This window comes from Ursus arctos, unplaced genomic scaffold, assembly GCF_023065955.2.
Source record: "Ursus arctos isolate Adak ecotype North America unplaced genomic scaffold, UrsArc2.0 scaffold_29, whole genome shotgun sequence".
Taxonomy (NCBI): domain Eukaryota; kingdom Metazoa; phylum Chordata; class Mammalia; order Carnivora; family Ursidae; genus Ursus; species Ursus arctos.
In genome coordinates, this window is record NW_026622974.1 from 19,666,171 (window position 1) to 19,688,979 (window position 22,809).

Consider the following 22,809-nt stretch of genomic DNA (forward strand, 5'->3'; position numbering starts at 1 on the left):
AGGAACCATGAGTCGATGGTTAAATGCTTCTCTCCTTTGTCCCTTGGACAGGCAATTCCCAGAATCGTTCTATACATTTCCTCATAACATCAGACAATGTTGTCATTTTAGACGGTTCCTCATAAGGTCTCAGTAGAATCAAGTACAGTTATCCACGCTTCAACCCCATAACACACCTTTCGTATTGACTTTCTCCCCTTTCCTGTCTTATTCCATCCAAGGCTTCACTACACTTCCGTTTCTTGAGATCGTTTCCAAAATAAACTACGTCAGTGCAATTCTTTGATGGGGGATCTAGGCTAAGACAATGCAACATCACCAAAGGAGCAATATTTATGGCCTGAAATGTGTGTGGGGGGTGTTGGTCTGGGGATGGTATTGGCATTTCACATGGCATTCTCTACTTTAGCAGATCCCTGAATAGTGGAATCCTGGTCCTCAGCTTTCTTCTCCTCTTTGGCTACACTTTCTCCTTAGACAATCTCCGGTTCTTTGGAGAAGAACCACTACCCCTACCTTGATGACTCTCTGAATTGTATCTTTTTTTTTTTTTTTAAAGATTTTATTTATTTATCCGACAGAGATAGAGACAACCAGCGAGAGAGGGAACACAAGCAGGGGGAGTGGGAGAGGAAGAAGCAGGCTCATAGAGGAGGAGCCTGATGTGGGGCTCGATCCCATAACGCCGGGATCACGCCCTGAGCCGAAGGCAGACGCCCAACCGCTGTACCACCCAGGCGCCCCCTCTGAATTGTATCTTTAAGCACGGCCTCTCCCATGAGTTCGAGCATCATGTACCCATTTGCCTACATATCTTCTCCATTTGGATACCTACCAGGCATATCTCCCTTCACATGTACACAAGAAAATTCTTGTTTACCTCCCAATAATGCCCTATAAAAACCCTGTTATGCTCCTAATTCTCCTCATGGCACCACAATCTACCCATAGACCAAACAAATAAAATAAAGAAATCTGGATGTTCTTGATTCAGCTCTTCTCACATACAACCCAGAAAGTTCTGTCAATTCCATCTCCAGAACAGATCTCAAGTTTATCCACTTATTTCCATCTCCACTGCCATCTCCCTGGTTTTAGGCAAAATTATCTTTTGTTAGGGTCACTGACAAAAGCCTTCTAAAATCGATTACTGCAGTCAGAATGGTTTAAACAAGGACATATACACCCCTTGCCTCTTTAAAACCTTCCAATGGCTCCTTAAGGCACTGAGAAATAAGTCTAAAACCTTCCCATGTGCCTAAGAACCCTTATGATGTAGGCCCTGTCATGTCAGATATGGTTTTCGCCCTTGCTCCCTTATGCTTTGCTAGAGTAGCACATTTTATTCTTCAAAAAGCCCAGGTTCCACCTTTTGTCAGTCTTTCATTTTTTTCTGAAACTTCTGCTTGAATAGTTGTTTTCTTGGTTTCATGTGTCATATTTCTTATTCTTTAGGCTTTAGCACAAATCTGTATTCTCCTATAGTCATTCTTGTCATGAGCTCCTATCACGCTAGTTACTCCCTACACTCCTTGTTTATTTCCTTCATAATTCTTTTCATAAACTGTATACTGTGTTTTGAGCCATTTTTATTTCCTTTTGATCTTCTCCGTTAGAAGGTTAGCTCTACGAGGGTAGGAATCTCAAATTGTTTTGGCACTTTCATGGAATATATTAATGGAAGGGTTATTTTGAGAAATTCCTCTGGATGGGTGCATGTAGGAATTTCTTCTTATCTACAATGAAACGAAGAATCTAATAAATTTGGTTTAACATTTCCTGTCTCAATAATCTATAAATCTCTGCATCTCTGGAGGCCTGATAAGACCATGAGATGGGAGTAAACATTTTTTTTTTTTTGTAAATGTGAAGATGTTCTTATAAATCTTCATTTCTTGGGGCGCCTGGGTGGCTCAGTCAGGTAAGCGTCTGACTCTTGATCTCAGCTTGGGTCTTGATCTCAAGGTTGTGAGTTCAAGCCCCTCATTGGGCTCCATGCTGATTACGGAGACTACTTAAAAAAAAAATCTTTATTTCTTACTTCATGTGATCAGTCTGATTTTCAACTAGGAAGCAAAACTGATGATTCACCCTTTAGTAATCAATTTTTTTGTGACCAACTGCATTTTTCAATAGCTTTTACCTCGACAGAATGAATGGTCCTGTTTTTATCAGAAAGGACAAAACTTCAATCCCATCTGGTGTATGATGCCTTTTATTAGAAAAGTGACTTGGCTAACTTCTACTATAACCCCGCCCCACAAAGAATGAAACACACAGTACTCTTAACTCCCCCTCCCGAACTACACATAAATCCATTGTCTCAATTTCCTTAAAGCTATATACACCAAAAATTACAATACCTTTTAGTCACAAATTCTTCTTTATTCTAGTTTCAATTTTCATACCTGTTATGTCAGGGGGTGGTGCTCCAGCTTTTTGATGAGTCAGCACAGGTTAGATGTGGTTGATTTTGCACCTGGGGCCTAGTGACCTGTGCTCACTTTGATAACCTTATTCTAGAATTTGGTAACAAACACCACTAACACCAAAGGGGTAAACTCTTTTTTTGTTTTTAAAGATTTTATTTATTTATTCGACAGAGAGAGAGACAGCCAGCGAGAGAGGGAACACAAGCAGGGGGAGTGGAAGAGGGAGAAGCAGGCTCCCAGTAGAGCAGGGAGCCCGATGCGGGGCTTGATCCCAGGACCCTGGGTTCACGCCCTGAGCTGAAGGCAGACGCTTAACGACAGAGCCACCCAGGCGCCCCGTAAACTGTTTCTATGGTGACGGACACCTGAGTAGCTCAGTTGGTTGAGCATCTGACTCTTGATTTCGGCTCAGATCATGGTCTCAGGGCTGTGAGACAAAGCCCCTAGATGGCCTCAATGCTCAGCAGGGAGTCTGCTTGGGATTCCCTCTCTTTCTCTCCCTCTGCCCCTCCCCCTCCTTCAAATAAATAAATAAATCTTTAAAAAAAATTTAAAAAATTTTTACGGTGAAAATAAAAATGAAACAAGTCCGTCCAGCCCTGAGTCGATAAAATGTTAATACCAAATACTTTAAATTGTTTCTGGAAATATTATAGACATATTTATTTCTGTATATCAAAGCTAACATTACATTCTTAGGCCAAGTTGCTTCTTAAACAATCTTCTATTACAGCATCTTGTACCTTTTTGTAATTTAGGATTTCCGTATCCTAGATTTTCCTAAGGAGACGTATATGGATATTATTTGTGATTTTGTTTCTTGCTGTATAATAGTCGTGTCATAGGTTTTGTTATCTTTAAACAAAAAAGAAACTGGTTTACAATACATAGATATGTTAATATTGTATCCTCAGTTTGCCAAAATGAGATAAAATATTTTGATTTTATGTATTGCATCTGATTTTCCTTGTTATTCTCTAAGCATTAGAATGACTTTGAGATTTTATAATACTGAGATTTTCTATAGTCTAACCTTAGGGTAAACTCATTACCCTCTTTGTAATTACATGACGGCTGAGAGAAATACCTGCTTAGTGATCAGTCTCATCAGTAGGTCTTGTCTCGATTGACTTGAAAAGAACCAAGAAAGGATTAGACATATTTGATCAGTCAGGTGCTGTCCTTGATTCCTTTGAGTGACTTCTCTACTTCTCACCCCCTTTTGCCCGTGCACCATGCTTATTAATCACATGATCTTACCGTCCGGGCAGAGAAGTCCAGACCCCCCGCACGGGCAGAGGCAGACGGTATCTGTCCTGGATTTCGGCACACAGGTGGCATCGTTCCCACACGGGCTGTTTTCACAGTTGCAAACTGGCACATCTTGCCTTCACACGGCCTCGGACACTCACAAAACCAGTTTCCATGATCACTGAGAAGGGAAAAGGAATGATGAAACCCATGAGAAAACAATTGATCTTTTACACACAGGCACACATACACACACAAATAAAATGAAACTTGCAGCTTGTCTTCTCCCTTTCTCTTTCTGTGTTTTTCAACTTTGAAGTATTTCTGGCTGTCTACTTCACACTGAAAGCAGACTGGCAGCTTTATAGTTTGCCTGCAGCCATGAATTCTATTTTAAGCCATCTATTTTTATTTTTGATTTATCTCACCTTTTATTTCACACTAGGTGCCTTTTTAGGGCTCATTAAATATGTGTGGTGCTGCCTCAGTAAAGTGCTTCAAATGTCTTGAGAAGAAAACATCTCAGGAGCAACACTCAGAGGAGAGATTCAAGCTGGGGATAAACTTCTTCCACTGAGGACAAAGTCCTCCAAGAGCCACCCCTGAGGTAACCAGAAAGAAAAGCACTGTGGGGAGCTGTAATGACCCAACACCCCCCCCCCACTTCAAATACAGGTGGGTGGCCCCAGGCTGAGAGTGTCTGTGAGGGCAGAGCTGAAAAGTATGCTCACCTGAAGGTAAGCCTTCTCCAGAGGGGAACGTGACTGGGAGTCTGGTGTTCCTGCCTTCCCTGCATCTATTTCCCCCCTTTTAAAGTAAAGGTAGCCCTAGCTTGTCTTTGCAGACTCACTCCTCCACCATTCTTGGCACCCCATGACCTGGTAGCTGCTGGTGGGTTTGCCCACTCAGAGGGGAGAGCCTGGCAGAGAACAGATGATCGATGCCTCGTGGTGCAAGTGGAAGGGACTGGGGCAGATAGATAGATGGTTGATGATGTTGTTTGGGTACTAGATCCAACCATTACTCTGCAGTTACATGGACCAGTGGATTTAACCCCTTTTTGGTCTTCACGCCAGTCCGAATGGGGGTTTTGTCACTTGGCAGTTAAATGAATTCTATTTAATATTAATGCCCTTCCCTTCCCTTTTTTCCCCTTTATTGCTTTAGCCCACACACCCTGCCATGTATGAATCTTTAATTTTTTCCCTCTGCTTACATCTTATCTTCTAAACATGACTGTTAACGCTTAAGGACAGGTGCCAGGACCGTCTCCCAGATTAGTATGCCAGCATCTTTTGTTTCATGACTCAGCTTCCCAATCTACTTGCAGATCTTGCCCATACCAGGGAATTTTCCTCTTGTCCTTCTCATCTTTCTGGTCTCTTCATATCCTCTTTCCATTTTTACCCCCCTTAGTCCAAAATAAATTTACTTGCAGGAAAGTATCATACTAATGAATACCCAATTTTGAAATCTGAAGCGGTTCCCTTTCCAAAAATGTCCATACTTTCCTATTAATTCTCTATGTTAATGGGATGAAGCACTCTTGAGAGAATTTATGTATCAGATAGCAGGTAAATCTAGCTTTGGTGGGTGAGGCTTTGAGACCCTCAGATTTTGTTGACACATAAGGTGCTGAACGTGAGTGACCAGTAATTTACTCATTTGGTAACGTCCATGGCAACTTGCATAGTGTTCTACACTTAGTACACAGAGAATCTCACAGGTTTTCAGAGATGGGAAAAAAATTTAGGATCAATATCACTAAGATGGTTATAAAGCACCCTAAACAAATTCTTTTGGTTTGGGGATTACAAACCAGAATTTTGAGGACCCTTGAGCCAACGCTGTTCCTTCTTGCCTGAGAATAGTGGCAAAAGCATAGCCAGACTATCGGGCAGGGACAGAGAGATACCTTCTGGTGTGACTTAAAGTGTTAGGTAGGAACTTAATGTTTGGGGCCATGGATAAATCCCATGTAATTTCACCTCCACTCACTTAACTTGGAATTGAAAGCTCAGTATTAAGCATCTGTATTCTGGGATAAAGTCCTGGAGAGTAAGACTCTTGAATGCGGCATTCTGGAAGGACCAAATTCATCTTTTTATAGTAAAGGAGAATGCCACATATATGAAAGTCAAACGAATCTAAATATTGATTGATTTAAGTGCTTGAATCATGTAGACCTAACCAGATTTGAAATGTAGGAAAGATGCTTTTCTGTTACAAACTGAGGAAAGCACTAATTTTAATCATGTCCTATTGATCAATCAAGCCTCATTTCCTTTTTGCTTTCATCAGGTGTTGGAAGAAGTTGGTTGTTATAAATTCATGCGGAGATGACTAACCGCATACATCTGTACGTCAGCAGGCAGCTAGAGCAGAGAGAGACATGGAAATTCTATAGAAAATGCTGCATGAAAGGGGAAGAGCACCTCATCTGGCTGACCGGGAGCAAGTGCCCAGAGCCATCTTGTCCATCTTGATATTCCACTAGAAGCAGTGCATCAGCCAACTAAAATTTTGCCAGATGATGATGCCTCGATATATTTCACTTCAATTGCACCTTCGAGTTCCAAAATATTTCCTGGAGTGCCAGATATTTCACTGGTAGTTTTCATAAAATCTATTTTTGCTACCAGCTGTACTACTTGGACCTAAAGGTTTCTCCTATTCGGATCTTGCTAAAGATTGCATTACTAAATCCCAACTTCTTCAAGTTGTCTGTGTTTGCTGTCACTCAACTCAAATGACACCTCTCCACACCCCGAAGTAAATGGCAGTGTTGTCCAGGAAAGTAAGCGCCCCGAGGCTGAAGGACCTTGGTAACAGTCTATGTTTGGAAACAATGATTAACACGATGTCACCTTCCTTGACCCAATTTTCTTTCAACGTTGCAACATCACTGTGAGTGTACTGGACACTGTCTAATTAGTTATGGGAGAACATATTTACATGCAGTCCACTTTTTTAATTTGAAAAAATTGTAAAAATCTTATCCTTCACAGACCTGGGAACAATATAGAAAACTGTTTTGCAAATCTTCCTCTAAGGAAGTCAGGGCACTTTTCTGAATTAAAAGTACGTCTGGGAAAGAACCCAGGTATCGGCGAAGTTCTTACCTGTAAACCATAATACCATATTTACTGCCAATTGCTGTCAACCAGTGTTGGCTGTGCACCTATGTCAGGGACAGAGCCATGTGCTATGGAATCAATGACTTGCTTCTGCTCTTGTTTGGGAAGACAGTATAAGTGCATGAACTAATCTTCGTAAGACACAGCGTAAGTATGTGAAAAGGGAATTTGGGCAGTAGGCAAGGATTTTAAGACCTTAGCTGTGTGATACGTGGATTCAAATGCCAGTAACTTCTAAAAGCTGCTCTGAGGTCTGGCATCACAGAATGTTACCAGGGGCTTTTATCCACGTGGCTTTTAAAATGCAGATTCCTGTGCTGCCCTTGCCTTCTGAGATTTTGATTTAGGAGCTGGAAGGTGAGGCCCAAGATTCTGTGTTTTAAAAATGTCATCATGTGACCCTCTTGCACAGCCTACTTTGTGCGAAAGCCAGCTCCCTTGAGACAAATTTTCTTCCCCAGAATAAAAGCTCGTTGGGCATTAGTTACTATTGTGTCTAGCAGGATGCCAGGGCATTATAATTTTCTCTTTTCGGGCTACATTTCAGCTTTTGACTAATGTATATCTGAAAACACAATATTTATCCATCAAGGTACAAAGGTTAGAGGGTTTTTATTTTACAGGGCCATATATGGTCTACTGCATGTATCTTACACTTAACCACATAAAGTAAGAAAACATTCAGTCAGTCATTTTAAAGCTTAGTTAAAAAAAGTACTACCTATATAAGTGTATGCAAACATCTATATATTTTGGTATTATAACCATTATAGCATATTCAATTACAAGTCACAATATGGTTAGTATATCAAATGACTGTCATTAAGTTTCTACGGCTATTAAAAATTACCTTTAGAAAATTTAGCTGAATAAAAAAATCAAAGATGCTGGCTTGAAAAGGATGCCCCTGTTTACATAACAGCCAGATGCCTGAAAATTTTCTAGAACTAAAAGGACTCCTGCATGTATTAACATAAAAAAATAAATAACTCTTGCTGCACTCTTTGTAGCTAACGGATCATTAGCGGATTTCAGAGTTGACCACCCATGGTGTCAAGAGAGGGGGCGTCTCGGCAGGAAAGTGAGCAGAAATGAGTCCTTATGAATAATGTCTCTAGATACTTCTAAAAAATAAAATTACTGTTGGCAGAAATAACCCATCTCTATGTATAGGCTCTTCTATTTATAGCCCCACAGCACTGGCTTAAGAATGTAAATAAGATCCCAAGTAGCTGTGGTTCAAGTGGAACTTCCATTCCTTTTTCATGAATTTCACACCACCACAGTAAGAGTCGGCTGATTACAAAGCAATACCCACCAACCCCCCAACGCCCGCTAGTCTTCGTTACAGTTTTTGAGCTCCTTTCCAGTGAAAAACCAAAATTATCTTAAGGTGGCCTAGAAAATGAACTTGAGAAAACATAGTCTATGTAACATACCCATGAAGGGAGAGCTCAGGGGAAATGTCCTTTGGCTTCAAGGAGCTTTCTTCTTTATGTGAAAACATTTTATTAAAGGTAGAAACAAAGAAGATAAAAAAGGATACGAGCAGTAATAAAAGTTAGAGAATTACATGTGAAGAGATAATATACAAAATAGGGATAATTCACAACAATATAAAATATTTTTGTCTCTTCTTGTTCTAGAATCTGTCCAATTCAATCCGTGCCTATTTTGTGAAGGAAGATTGAATTTATGTTATAATCTCTCTCTCTTTCCCCCTCCCTCCTGCTCTCTCTTAAAGCCATGGTTCACTTTATAAAAAGTTCTTCCTTGGTAGAGAAGGATGGTCAGAAATTTCCTTCCCATTAAGAGCTATCTTTTTCATTCCTTTTGCCATGGGACCCTTCTAAGAGAGGAGCCTCAGAAAATATCAAACCCCAAACAGGGAGCTAACATGGTACAAGTGGCCATAATCTAAATGACATAAATGAGAGATGCATGAGATGCCGGCAGTGGTCAGCTGCTCTTGGATGACAGGGAAAGGAGGTAGGCAAAGATGAAACATATGATCAGTTGAATCCGAATCAGTTAATGGTGGGATAAGAGCAAACACAAAGGAGTCTGGTACAAAGAGAAGAGGGTTGGGGAAAAAAGCATGAGGAAGAAGGTACCAAGGGGTGAGAAAATAAAAGAATGCATTAATAATTGTTGAATGATTGTATCATTTCACATGTCTAAAATTACTTTCCCCAATTAAAAAAAAAAAAACCTCAGGGTTTTAAGATTAGACTTTGTGACCAAGCAACAATTTCATAATAGATTTTCTTACTCCGTGTTCATTGTGAAATTAGCCAGTCTCCAGTCCCCCGCACTGGAAGGGCAATTTGGGCAGGATTTAATATAACAGAATCAGTAAATGCAGTGCTTATGAAGCTCTGGAGTTCTCAGATAATTTCCTGTGAAGATAATATGACTATTTAAGGCTGGAAGAGTTGGTATAAGCTTTTAAAATGCTATTTTAACTCCTACTAAAAAGAAACAAAAATTCTCTTACAATATTTAAGCCAACAAAGTGCTGTTTCACCCATTCCCTTGACCTCACTAATGTTCACATACACACAATTTCTACTCAGCTGTTTCCATGGTGAATTCAACTGTTGCCAGGGAGGTGGAAACAGTGCATGCAGCGTTGATGATTGTTCTTTTCTGATATCAAGAAATATTTACAAAATTGCTGGGGGAGGGATTTATTCCTCACACACATAAGGAATAGTAAATAACTCCCTAGAAAGATACACATTTATAAACATGGAAACATTCGTTATGAACATTGCTATATTCCTATGTTGAATTTGCAACAAGAAATTTAATTTATCCCAATTTCTCACTTTCATCAAGTGTTTATGCTCTAATTTCGCATGGGGAAAAAGCAAGACATTTAGAGGACTTCTTGCCTCTAAATATGCTGATGCATCAGACTTGCTCTCAAACTACAGGGAAAGGGGGGACATATGGAACTGTCCCAAACCTCCTTATACAGGGTCAATGTCCTCAGTAATATAGATCAGAGATTACTGACTGCAAGATGTTTAATGCCTACACCTTGAACCATGTGGTATATTTAGCTTATAGTTCTGAGGTCCAGGTACAAGGTTTGCTATACAATTACAGGGAATAGAGAGCCTGGGTGACTCAGTCGGTTAAGCCTCTGCCTTCGGCTCAGGTCGTGATCCCAGGGTCCTGGGATAGAGTTCTGCATCAGGCTTTCTGCTCTGCAGGGAGTCTGCTTCTCCCTCTGCCCCTCCCTCTACTCATTCTCTCTCTCTCTCTCTCTCTCCCTCTCTCAAATAAAAATCTTAAAAAAAAAAGATTATAGGGAACAATATAAAATTTGCCACTCAATATTTACCCATCACGTAAGAGATTATTTCCTCAGTCCCAAACCCAATTCAGACCTTCAAGTCATGCAGCTTCCGCCCTGTAGCATATCCTACATTTTTGAGTTAGTCCAGGTAACATTCCGAATTCATTTGGCAAAAGGTTTGCGTTAATTTTGGCCTTGACTCCTTTCCTCCTACAAAATTGGTTGTTCAGATCTTTCCCAAGCTCTAAGCCCCGTGTCCCACATTCGTGTGAGATGATTTCACTTCATACTCTACAGATAAAATTGCAGTCATCAACATCAACCCTTAACTTCCCACATCATCTCTTCTCGTTTCTCCTTCCTTCTTTCTTTTTACCCTATTGAAGGGTTTGAGGCAGAGAAATAATCATACTGTTTTAGAATGATCATTCTGAGGCTATGGTTCGAAAATGTACTGGAGGGACACTGAGAAAAGAAGGGATGCCCTTTCCTCTCTTCTTACTCCTGTTGGGGTCATATGCAAGAAACCCAGTGGTGCTCGCCCCCAGCGGGTTTCAGCAGCACTTCCTCAGATGAATTCCCACTAAGACTATGTTCCAGCTGGGTTCCCTGTGAGACTCAGGTGTCCCAGTGGGCGGAGTCTCAGCAAGCTTCAGTAGTAGCCCCAAGAGGGGCTTTCCAGAAAGTTCTGCTGGCTCTCTAGTGGGTGGCTTGTAATAGTGTTTCACAGGCACGCCAGTGGGCAAAGTTCTAGTAAGTTTAGCAGCAGCCCTGTGGGTGGTTTCTCAGTGAGGTCCCTAGCATTCCAGGGGATGGCTTCCCCATGAAGTTCCCCACGAGTTTCAGTGATACCCCAGCAGGTGGCTGCCTAGCAAGTTTCTTCAGCCCATCAGTGGATGGCTTCCTCTTTCCCAATCCCGGCCTGTGGCATCTCAGTGAACTGTTCTGTATCCAGTGACCACATGCTCTCCAAAGTAGTCTAAATACAATCTGTGTGTGTGTGTCTTCCAAATTTGTTCTTTCTTTGAGTATTCTTCCCCAGCCCTAAAAGTAGGGATTGCTCCCTACATTCACTATACCTAAACTCCTAATGTACTCTTTGCCATTTAGGAGTTAATCCTCTGTTACTAGTTAATAATTCTTCCTATTAAATATTCCTAAATTACTATGTGGCTTCTGTCTACTGACTGGACTCTAAATCATATACAGAAGCAAGTTGGGAGGAGGTTATCAATGAAATCCAAGCAGAAGTGTAGGTAAGCTCAACGGAAGCAGACATGGAGAAAAATGATTTTATAGATGTTTAGAGGAAAAATATGTATTTAACTTGATGGTTGGTTTCTGGTTTAGATAACTGAATGGATTTTGATGCCGTTCTTAGAACTGAAGAATACAGATTTGGAAAGTAGGAGAAGAGAGAATACAATGAGCTAACTTTATACATATATTTGAAGCATCCATGGATATCCTAGTGAATATATTAGGTAGTGTCAAAATAAGTTATGATTGTAAAAAATAATTTGGTTTTGGGGCGCCTGGGTGGCACAGCAGTTAAGCGTCTGCCTTTGGCTCAGGGCGTGATCCCGGCGTTATGGGATCGAGCCCCACATCAGGCTCCTCCGCTATGAGCCTGCTTCTTCCTCTCCCACTCCCCCTGCTTGTGTTCCCTCTCTCGCTGGCTGTCTCTATCTCTGTCAAATAAATAAATAAAATAAAAAAAAATAATTTGGTTTTGATCATAATTAAGAGAACCTATGGATTATTATGTTAGTTGGGGTTGGGGGGAGAGGCACCTGAAGGAAAATAAACTTTGACTCAAATACCTAAAGAATTTAAAGAGCTGGACCAGCTACTTACTGTATCAATAAAATCAGAAAGGTTGCACTAAATGTATTTATCCATTATACTTTTGTTATCAGTACGTGGAAATATGCCCATGTGTGTGGAAACATGGTATGGCAAAGTTCTTTTTAAGCTTAAATGAATATTCTTTTTTAAAAAATATTCTTTTATAAATACAATTACCATCATGACATAGCTGTTCTTCTAGAGGACAATTTGGTTAGCTTCGTGGGCCTAGTTGAGATGCTAAGTCTATGAGAGAGAGCTCATTGGACAGAAAGCACCCCAGCTCATTTTCATGCAAAACTGTACATGATGCAGGGAGATTGGTAGAAGAAGGAAGGGAAGAATGAAGGGGGGGTAAACAGAAGGGGGAATGAACCACGAGAGACTATGGACTCTGGGAAACAAACTGAGGGCTTGGGGGTGGGGTGAGGGATGGGGGATGGGGATAAGCCAGTGATGGGTATTAAGGAGGGCACATATTGCACGGAGCACTGGGTGTTATATGCAAACAATGAATCATGGAACACTACATCAAAAACTAATGATGTACTGTATGGTGACTAACATAACATAATAAAAAATTTAAAAAAATGTTCATGATGGTGATGCTGCTGCTGATGGTGATGATGATAAATCCTTATAAAATGAAACATCTTTGATGAGTACTAAACTGGACAGGATGTCAGGGCAACAGGAGTAAGTAAACAGGGGTCTCTGTTTGGGGTCATAATATTTCCCCTTAGTCTATTGTTATGCTAAATGTACTAATTAAATATAAAGAATTCCCACCTAAAACTAATTCTGAAGTAGAAAGGCAATTATTTCATCTTAACTGCTGCACTATTTGGAAACTTATTCTATTAGAGTTCAAATTTACACATATTTAGGGTGCGATCTTAGAAGAATATTTTCTGTTAAATTGATACAATTGAGATACAAAGCTCAGAGAACTGAAAACAGCTTTCCTAACAAAAGAACTACTGATAGTAAATCACTGCTTTGCTACCTTTGATATGTGGTCTTCTCTCTTTTTTTTCCCCTTTAATCCTGAAAGGGATAATTTGAGTTTTAAATACAAGAGGTTGAAAGTAGCTTCAGGCTTTTTCAATTAAAAGTTTAAGTTTTCAACTTCTTTGCACAGAAAAAGACTAAATCTCTTCTTGGAATTGGTTGACATGATGTTAAAATGGACCGTGCTATTTCTTTGAAAACCATGTACAATGGACAGCCTTCATTAGAAGGTGTTTCCACTGGAGGCAAGCTTCTCAGTTCAGTGACCTTATGGAAGGTAAAGGACAGTTTTAAAAGCATTTATACCTAGTTAACACTTTTTTGACACTCTGTTAGATGTGACAATTTTCTTTTACTTTAAATGGATAAAAAAAGAGATATAGTCAACTTTTCCTGCTGTTTCCATAGTTTCAATTAGTTTCTTTCCCCTCAATTGCTCTATCAGATGGGCTAGATAAGATTTCACTATTTGGTGGGACCATTTTAAGCCTCTTTTCCAGCAGTTTGTTATTTTTAAAGCTCCAATGATTCACCATAAAATGCATCTCCATCTGCAGGAAGCAATTCTTAAATTGCTTCACTCAACAAATCCAAAACTGCTAGGCTCACTATGGCACAGAAATAGAACTGGTTTGGAAGGGGATTACCTATTGGGTTCAGAAAACCTTCTTCTGAGACAGGTTACAGCATGGAACAGATCTCTGAATGCCAGAGGCGACTTTAAATTTTTTTCAGTAAGAATCATTTGAAGTTTTGTTTCCTGGGTTTGAACTCTTTCCTGATAAAAAAGTTGTATTTTCCGGTAACTAACATTATGAGTTACCAGTTGTTGCGAACTCTCCAATCAGTTCAAACTGAATTAAAATTTTCTCTGCAACTTAAAATTGTATTTGAATGGATACATATTTAAATACCCTTTTCTCAGAATTTATTAAATCTTAACTTGAATTCAGTTCTTTTAAAACATTTTTTTAAATTTAAATTCAATTTAGTTAACATACAGTGTATTATTTGTTTCAGGGGTAGAATTTAGTGATTCATCAGTTGCATAAAACACCCAGTACTTATTACATTAAGTGCCCTCTTTAATGTCCATCACCCAGTTACCCCATTCCCCCATGCACCTTCCCTCTAACAACCCTCAGCTTGTTTCCCATAGATAGGGGTCTTGAATTCAGTTCTTAATTCATTTCATTTAATCTCTCTCTTTCCCCTTCCATGGCACATATATGAAAATACTAGACTTTAGCAATAGAGTTGAATTTTGGACATAGGTTTTACTTACACTAACCTGTAAGATGGGGTAGAAAATCTTGATTTATCTTAGTTGTTTTAAATCTAAGTAAAATAGAAACCAACAATGCAGGTCAAAGGACAAAGAGTTGTTTGCCAGTTTAATTCTTATGTAGGAAGCTACTACTATCCTTGGGATTTAGAAAGGTTGATTATTCTATAGGATTTTTAAAGACAGGTTACGATTTATCTTAATCCTATGTCAGCATTTCCCTGAGACTGATTCAGCCTTCCTTTCACACTAGAAAGAAGAGACACAGTAGAATTTTAATTGAAAAATCCTGCCATTACTTTCAACCTCTGATATTGAAAATCAAGTTATCTTGTTCTAAAACAGAACAAAAAAGAACTTGCTAATCTGGAAGTTATTCAGGACTCATTTGTTATCAAAAGTATTGTTAGTGACTATTTCAATTCCTTCAGGAAACCTTTAGGTATGAAGGCATATCATAGTACATAAAACAGACTATTTAAGGGATACCTTGTTTTATTACAAAAGGTGTCACTTAAGTCTCCAATAAACAGCTCCGTACAAGTATTTTTCAGAGCTACCATTTGCCAAAAGCAGTGCTTTCACATTGTGTTTAGTTTTGCTCTAAAGTTCCGTGAAGGTGTTCCCCAGCCTGCCTTCATAAGGCGCAAAGGGTCCCTTTGCCGTCCTCAGCCAGAGATAGTTCACTTTTATCTTGAATTACTCATTTTTTAAAAGATTTTATTTATTTATTTGACAGAGAGAGAGAGCACAAGCAGGGGGAGTGGGAGAGGGAGAAGCAGACTCCACCTGAGCAGAGAGCCCGATGTGGGGCTTGATCCCAGGACCCTGGGATCATGACCTGAGCCAAAGGCAGCCGCTTAATGACTGAGCCAACCAGGTGCCCCTCATTCATTTGTTTTCAACAAACATTTACTGGACTTCTCTGTGCCAGGTACCACTAGGCACTGTAACATTGTGGTGAATAAAACAGATACAGTTCTGTTTTCTATTAAATTTACAATCTGAATAGGGAGATAGGAATTAAACAATTGGGTATAAAATGATAAATTATGTTAAGAGCTAAGAAAGAATATCCCATGGTGGTACCTACAGGAGATGACCGCAGGGGGATTCTTTGAGATGGCAGGCAGAGGGGAATTTTCAGTGTAATTAATAATTAGACTGAATATAAAAAATAAGGAATTGGGCTAAGTGAAGAGTGGGGAGTGTTTCAAACAGTGAGGCACATGTATGAAGGCCAGGATATGAGAGAAAGCCTGACACATCTCAGGATTCAAAAACAACCATTATGCCTAGAGTTCAGAAAAAGGGAGAGGATTTGAAGAACTAGGCACAGGCTATGATCATGCAAGGATGTCTCTGATTTTATATCAAAATATACTCAACATTTCTGTTATACATAAGAGTGCGATTTTTCCCCATCAGTCGATCAAGGAGAACTGTAAAAAGAATCCCTACTCTACATCATAACATAGTGTCCCCCTTTCTTGGTTCAATGACCTCATTCAGCCAGTAGTCAGTCACACTACTCCTTAGCTTTTAAAGCAATGGCTTCCTACTACATTTGGAATAAAATCCAACTTTTTTTTTTTTTTTTTTTTTTTTTTACGAGGGCGCACAGGGCTGGCTGTGCTCTGGCCCTTGCTTTCCTCTCTGACTTGTCGCTTTCCACTTAATCACTGTGCTCCTGCTTCACAGACCTTTAATGTAGCATGTCAGATCCCTGGGCACACCTGACTTCAGATGTGGCTATACTGCGCAGTTCCCAGGGAACTGGGGACTAAACACACTCTACTTCTCACCATGAGAAGCGTATACATCACTTTTGCCTTGGACCCAGGACCTCTCACAGACCCTTTTTACCCCCGTGCAAACATTGCCTAAAAGAGCAAGTGTAATGCCCCACTGGACAACCTCAAGAAGGTGGTGGTTGGAATGCTTCTGCCTCTCACCCTTTAGGTGAACATTTCTTGCAGACTTTCCATAGGCTTTTCAGGAGGTCTCTGCAGAATTGAGCTCTGCTCTGCCAAAGCCGTGACTTGATAACTTCCCCTTCCACTGACTTCCCCCCTGCTCTTTCTGTCTCCAGTCCTTTACTTGCTCTTTGGGATCACCTCCAAAAAATTGCTTATACCTAAGCCTATGATACGACTTGTTTTTTGGGGGAACCTGAGCTTTGGTCCTAATCTTTCTGTTTTGCAAACCTTCTACATTTGTTCCCCATTTAAGCCCTTTGCGCTCTGCCTAGAACCCTTCTCCCCTTTTGTACGATCTTTGCATGGCTGATGTCTTCTCATCATTAAGTTCTAGCTGACATGTTATGTCTTGAAAGGAGTCTATCCTTGAAACTAATGTTGCCGCCAGACTGTTCACCTCTATTATCACTCTTAATATGTTTATTACAACTGATCACTTTTGAAATATTCCTATTTATTTTCTTATAAATTTATTTGATTACTCATTTACTGCCCACTACATAGAATGTATGTGTCAGGAGAGTAGAATCCTTAGTATGCAACAGAGACTTGTGTCTCTCAGAGCCTAGAGGAGTGGCCAGCATGCAATCGTTACCAAATAAACGTGTGTTGAAGGAATTAACAAAAAAAATTCCATGTGTTTTCAGGGTGAGATAATAAAATAAAGAATGTAATGTTTTTTCTTTTCAGAACATAACTGAAACAATCTCTTAAGGTGCTCCTACTACTAAAGAGATATATGTAAAGTTTCTTTACAGTAAATGAAAAGAAGATAAAAATGTCCTGAATTTTTAAATGGAGCTTTCTTTTACTGACAACTTTCCAATTATTTTTAGTTTTACTAATAAACTCTCCTGACTGGACAGTGATTACTTTTGTGGGAGAATAAAAGGGAATGGACTGGTTGGCGGCACAAGGGAGCTTGAGTGTGGAAATACTTTTTATCCTGATCTGGGTTGTGGTTCCGTGGGTGTATACATATGCAAAAATTCACTGAGTGGTATCCTTGAGATTCGTGTGTTTTGATGTATGTAAGTTATCTTTAAATATATATATTTAAAAACTCTTGACTTAGTTTGGTTCCTGGTAAGCAAAAATATAAACCAGTTTTGCAAGCATTAAGAATGCAAAAACTTCTTTCATGTCAAGTTTGTTTTTTGATTAGTCCATAAAATCCTGATTCTTGAAATTTTAGGTGGGCCAATAATACTTTGGACATGTTTTAACATATAAATTCTCAAATACACTTCATTAACACAGTGAAAGATCAATCTATACTGCATACATTCTTGGAGAGAAGTCTTTCTTCTATAAAAATATTATTTTCTCTGGAAAATGTAACTTTTGTCGGTAGGAATTGCATATTAATTTAAATTACCTTATCGGCTGTTATAAAAATAATATATCTTAAAGTTTTTAGTCCTTGGTCCTGTGAAGAAATACTCTATTGTCTGTGTGGAGCACTTCCATTTTTATTAAATTTGTATTTGCCTGTTCTCTCCATTTGGGTCTCAGGCTAAATTACATGGCTAAATTAACACCAATTTAAGTGTAGTTTCTAAACGGAAATCTAATATCCTCCAGTATCTTACTCACAAATGCTATGTTTTATAAATAGCAATTATGTTTTTTTGACGGTGCAGTGATGATTCATATGTTCCATGAGGCACTGAAAGTCCAGAAGTAATTTAGTAGCATTAGGACGCACCCCAGTTGCTGGCCAAGTAGGCTGCTGCTTTTGTGGTATGGGCTGAGAGGTTGGAAGTTCTCCAGTCCAAAAATATCTGCCCATTGTCCTGTGGCTGCTCCATAAAAACCTATTTTCAGGACTCTGTTCTTTTTAGGTAGAGAATTAAGGATTCTTCTCATACTTGAACACTGCTTCAATGCCACCTTCTCAATGATACCCATGACCAGAACTAATTTCTTTTATTTTTGACACATTGATGCCATTCACTTACCCATTCAGACACTCAGTAATATTTATGAAGCCCTGACATGAATCAGGCCTAAAGTGGCCTTGAGGATAGACAAATAAGACATAACTACCTCTGAGGAAGATTTTAGTTTAGTTCTTAAAATTGGTTTCTCATTAGAATTGCTATGCGAAAATGCAGATTTGTCAAAAATACAGATCCACAGGCATGGGAAATGGGCATGTATATTTTTCACAAGTTTCTAGATGATTGTGATGCACATTTCTAGTGACCTGGTTTCCATTCTTTCATAATATTTCCACTACAAGAACTTGACCCACTTTGGGAGTAAAAAGAGTCTTTATATTGAACTGAGTCTCTCCAACTTATTTTAGATGTAAGCACTGGTTATGATTGTACTGCTTGGAGGGAATATTCTTCTTCCAACGTGAATGGTGGATAGTGAGTGATATGTCAAATATTTGTTGAACACAAAATGAATGACTGACAATCTTTTCAAATTGAGCTGTCTTCAGAGAAAACATCCCTCGTATGACATGGCTTCAAGACCTATAAAAGAACTTAAAAAGTTGGCATCTGAGATTCCTGGTTTCTAGGGTGAAAAAAAAAAAAAGGAAACTTAACACCCAATGCTTTTGCCATGCCTTCATTTAAAAGTGTTTAAATAATTTATACATTTTTTGTTGAGCAAAAGAAAACAGCTTCATATTTAATGGCATGGATCACACAAGATATTCTTTTTTTTTTTTCTTAAGATTTTATTTATTTATTCAACAGAGATAGAGACAGCCAGCGAGAGAGGGAACACAAGCAGGGGGAGCGGGAGAGGAAGAAGCAGGCTCACAGCAGAGGAGCTTGATGTGGGGCTCGATCCCACAACGCCCGGGACCACGCCCCGAGACGAAGGCAGACGCTTAACCGCTGTGCCACCCAGGCGCCCCCACACAAGATATTCTTAAACCTTTGATTTCAAGGAGCATTGAGTTTTCTTCAGAGTACCTTTTACAGGATTAAGACCTAACTTATTTTAAGTTTGTATTTTAAGATACCTTGTTTACAAAACACAACCTATTCTCCATTTTCTAGGTTAGATAATATGAAATCAAGTCACAGTTGGAAATGCCATAGTCTGTACAGACTAAGCACAAAGAGAAAAGAGAATGCATACACATGATTGCACACTGAAAAAATTTTTGTGCTATTATTTAGATCACTGTGTTGAATATTTGGAAGATTCCAGGAATAAGTAATGTTATGCAAGTTGCAACATATTACATTTTCAAAATGATGAACTTTTAGGAATTTGGTAATGAGGTGATAATGAGATGATGAGGTGTGAAAGAAGTTAGTTTCTGCTTTGCATTTTTTTTTAGTCCATTATCTTTATTGCTGTCTTATAACACTTCAATCTATATACTGACCTTTTATTCTGACTGGTACCTTAACTGTGCCTATCACACATTTTTGGGAGATGACTATAAATTATGAAAGGTTGAAAGTGCCCCCAAAAGTGTTAAATCAAATGCTATAAAATTGAGTGTTGACAGCTTTCAAAAGTGCAAAAAGTGCAAGAGCAAGAGTTTCAGGGTGTTGAGTTTCACCATGGAAGGAAAGTGTACCTGGGAAAATTAAATCTGAGTATAGAGGGTGAGGCAACTTTTATATTTGGAATAAAAGGTTGTTTTCTTATTTTTTGCTAAGAGAATATAATTAAGAACTTAATTGCTTTATTCTTCTTCAAATCTGACACTGGGAGGGCAGGTAGGTCAGGACACTGTCTGTCTCGTTTATTGTAGTAAAATGCAACCTGTTGACCTGGAAACAAAGTGCTAAAACAAGGGCCTCCCAGGGATACAGCACCTGTAGGCATAAGGACCAATCAGATATCAATTTAAGCTCCAAACATATAAACACACGACCTTGTTCTAAGGAAATGTTAATATAGTTTTATTTCTTTATGTTGAGCACTTGGTATAATAAGAATATATCCAGACTATTAAGTGGTCCAAACTGAGAGGACCTCCTTAACTAAAAGGGAAATAAAAGGTATTTGTGTTGGTTTTTGAAAAATGAATAGGATGTTGAGCATAAATATTTGAAGATATGTCCTATTTAAATTTAAATAACATCTTTTCCCACAATCTCAATGATTTTATTTTTCTTCAGTTGTTAATCAAGTTAACTAAAAGTGATATGGAGCAGGGCGCCTGGGTGGCTCACTCGATTAAGCATCTGCCTTTGGATCAGGTCACTATCCCAGGGTCCTGGGATCGAGCTCCACGTTGGGCTCTCTGCTCGGCGGGGAGCCTGCTTCTCCCTCTCCCTCTGCCTGCTGCTCCCCCTGCTTGTGCTCTCTGTCAAAAAAATAAATAAAATCTTTAAAAATATAAAAGTGTTATGGAGCTAATATAATATGAATTATATTGTAGTGTTTTTTTTTTAAGATTTTATTTATTCATTTGAGAGAGGGGGAGAGAGAGAAAACAAGCAGAGAGGGAGAGGGAGAGGGAGAAGCAGACTCCCTGCTGAGCAGAGCAGGGAACCCAACATGGGGCTTGAGTCCAGGACCCTGAGATCATGAACTGTAGTATTAACTACTGCACGATATAAGAGAAAATGGAGGTATAACCATCAAAGCTGCATTTATGATTTGAGGAGACAAGAAAAAATCATTTATTTTAACATCTGTTTTACCTTAGGGATGAAGGAACTGAGAACCATGTCATCACAGCTAGTTAGCAGCAGAACTGGAACTTCTAAGAAACTAAATATCCTATGAGTAAAGGCAGTAACTTTAGGACATTGCTGGTTAACCTGTCCCGGTCATTGTATGAATCTACACACTTTCTGGATGATTTTAAGACTAATGCTGGCTTTTGTCTGTTCTGATCTGAATTTTATTATGCTCTCAGTGTACCTGGCATCTTTCAGGAAGGTGCGCCTACCAAACAACTTATCCCTTCCGCTTGCCCTTACACATTTTTCAAACTCATGTTGTTACCCTGAACCAAATACTTGTTTCTTCCTTCAGTGACATATTGAACCATGTGTAATTCCTACATTCCCATGATCTCTTCACTGAGCTCTTCCCTGTGCTTAGCAAACACTTGTCCCAAATCTTCCTCTTTACATGGGTAATTCTTATTTAATCTTTCAAGACTGTGATCAGATGTTGTTTTTTCAGAATGCTTTCCATAAATTTGACAGGCCTTTTGTTGGGAAATGCAGTCTCTCGATGCAATCTTTCAACCCCTACCAGGCTGCATAAGAACAGGCCTTGGGCCTGGATCACTTCCTTACCAAGAGCTCAAGAGCCTACACAGCCTGTACTGGGTTTATCACCTTGTGTGGGAATATCTTGAAAAGAAATTCCTGTTTCAAGCTCAATGAGTGTTCTTCTGTTCTGCTTAGGTGTGTATGCAAGGGCCCTTGGGCATGCTCCTGGCCTTCAGTATTTTAGATTTCATGGGGAAGAAATTGGGGTCCTTTTGCTGTAGCACAAGAGGGGTTCTTGTAGGTCAACTGCCTGTGTCAGCTGCTGGGGTTGGGGGAGAGGTACTTGCTAGCCATTAAAGATGGAGCACACTATTGGAGCTGATTTAGCTGTACCTCTTCTATAGAGAAGAATAAAGAAAAAGTAAGTAAGGAATTGTTCCCTCCAATGTTTAACTCTTGAGTTTTCCTTGGCGACTCTGATACCAAGATGCAATAGGTAGAAGTGTTTGGAGATCTGCCCTGGGACTGGCAACCAGGGCACCATGTTCTGCTCCCCTGAGATGGATACTTGGTGCATGGTATTCTGCTCTACACCTTCCATGAACTTGGGCTAAATATTTCTCTCTATTACTCCAAAGCACTTTGTGGGTATTTTTATATTAGTATTTTGCTAATACATTGCTAGTACATTGCTTGGATATGTGTCTGTCTGTCCAACTATACTATAAGTTACTTGGAAGATCAGTACACTGGACTAGAACAGCTGCCTTCAATAATTTCTTAAAGTGTTCTCCTAATTTTCACAACTTCAACCATTTCCTACTTGATTACAAATCCCAAATCTGTACGTCCATTCTGGATCTTTTTTATGAGTACCAAGGTTTTCTTAGCAGTTTACCTTCTAAGCAGCTCTTCTCTCATTATATGTGTCACAATGCATTGGATCATTTATTTTTTTTTAAAGCTCAGGACCCTCAATGTCAAGTATTGCTTAAATCATTTTGTACCCAATTCTTACTTACTAAATACATGCACAATCCGGGGAGATTATGTCTTGGATTATCTTGGTAGACCCAAAATGTCATTACAATCATCCTTATAAGAGTAAGTCAGACAGAGGGATTACTCAGACAGAAGAGGAGAAGGCAATGTGACCATGGAGGTAGAGATTGGAGTGATGTAGCCACAAAGAAGGAATGTTGTAGTCACCAGAAGCTGGAAGAGGCAAGAAACAAATTTTCCCCTATAGCTTTCAGAGGAGCATGACTAGAAGCTATCCTTGAATTCAGCCTACTGATACCAATTTTGGATTTCTAGCCTCCAGAACTCTGAGAGAATAAATTTCTGTTGTTTTAAGTCACAAAGTTCATGATAATTGGTTATAGTAGCCATAGGAAATTAATACA

At 39.3% G+C, this 22,809-nt stretch overlaps 1 protein-coding gene across 1 annotated transcript in view; it reads right to left on the reverse strand.

Annotated features, from left to right (window-relative positions):
* The window catches only part of EYS (eyes shut homolog), a 1,472,707-nt gene that overhangs the window by 106,345 nt on the left and 1,343,553 nt on the right, over window positions 1-22,809 (reverse strand). The window contains 2 exon segments of the mRNA XM_044387239.3: window positions 3,693-3,800; window positions 3,803-3,864. Coding sequence (XP_044243174.2) covers window positions 3,693-3,800; window positions 3,803-3,864 — 170 coding nt within the window.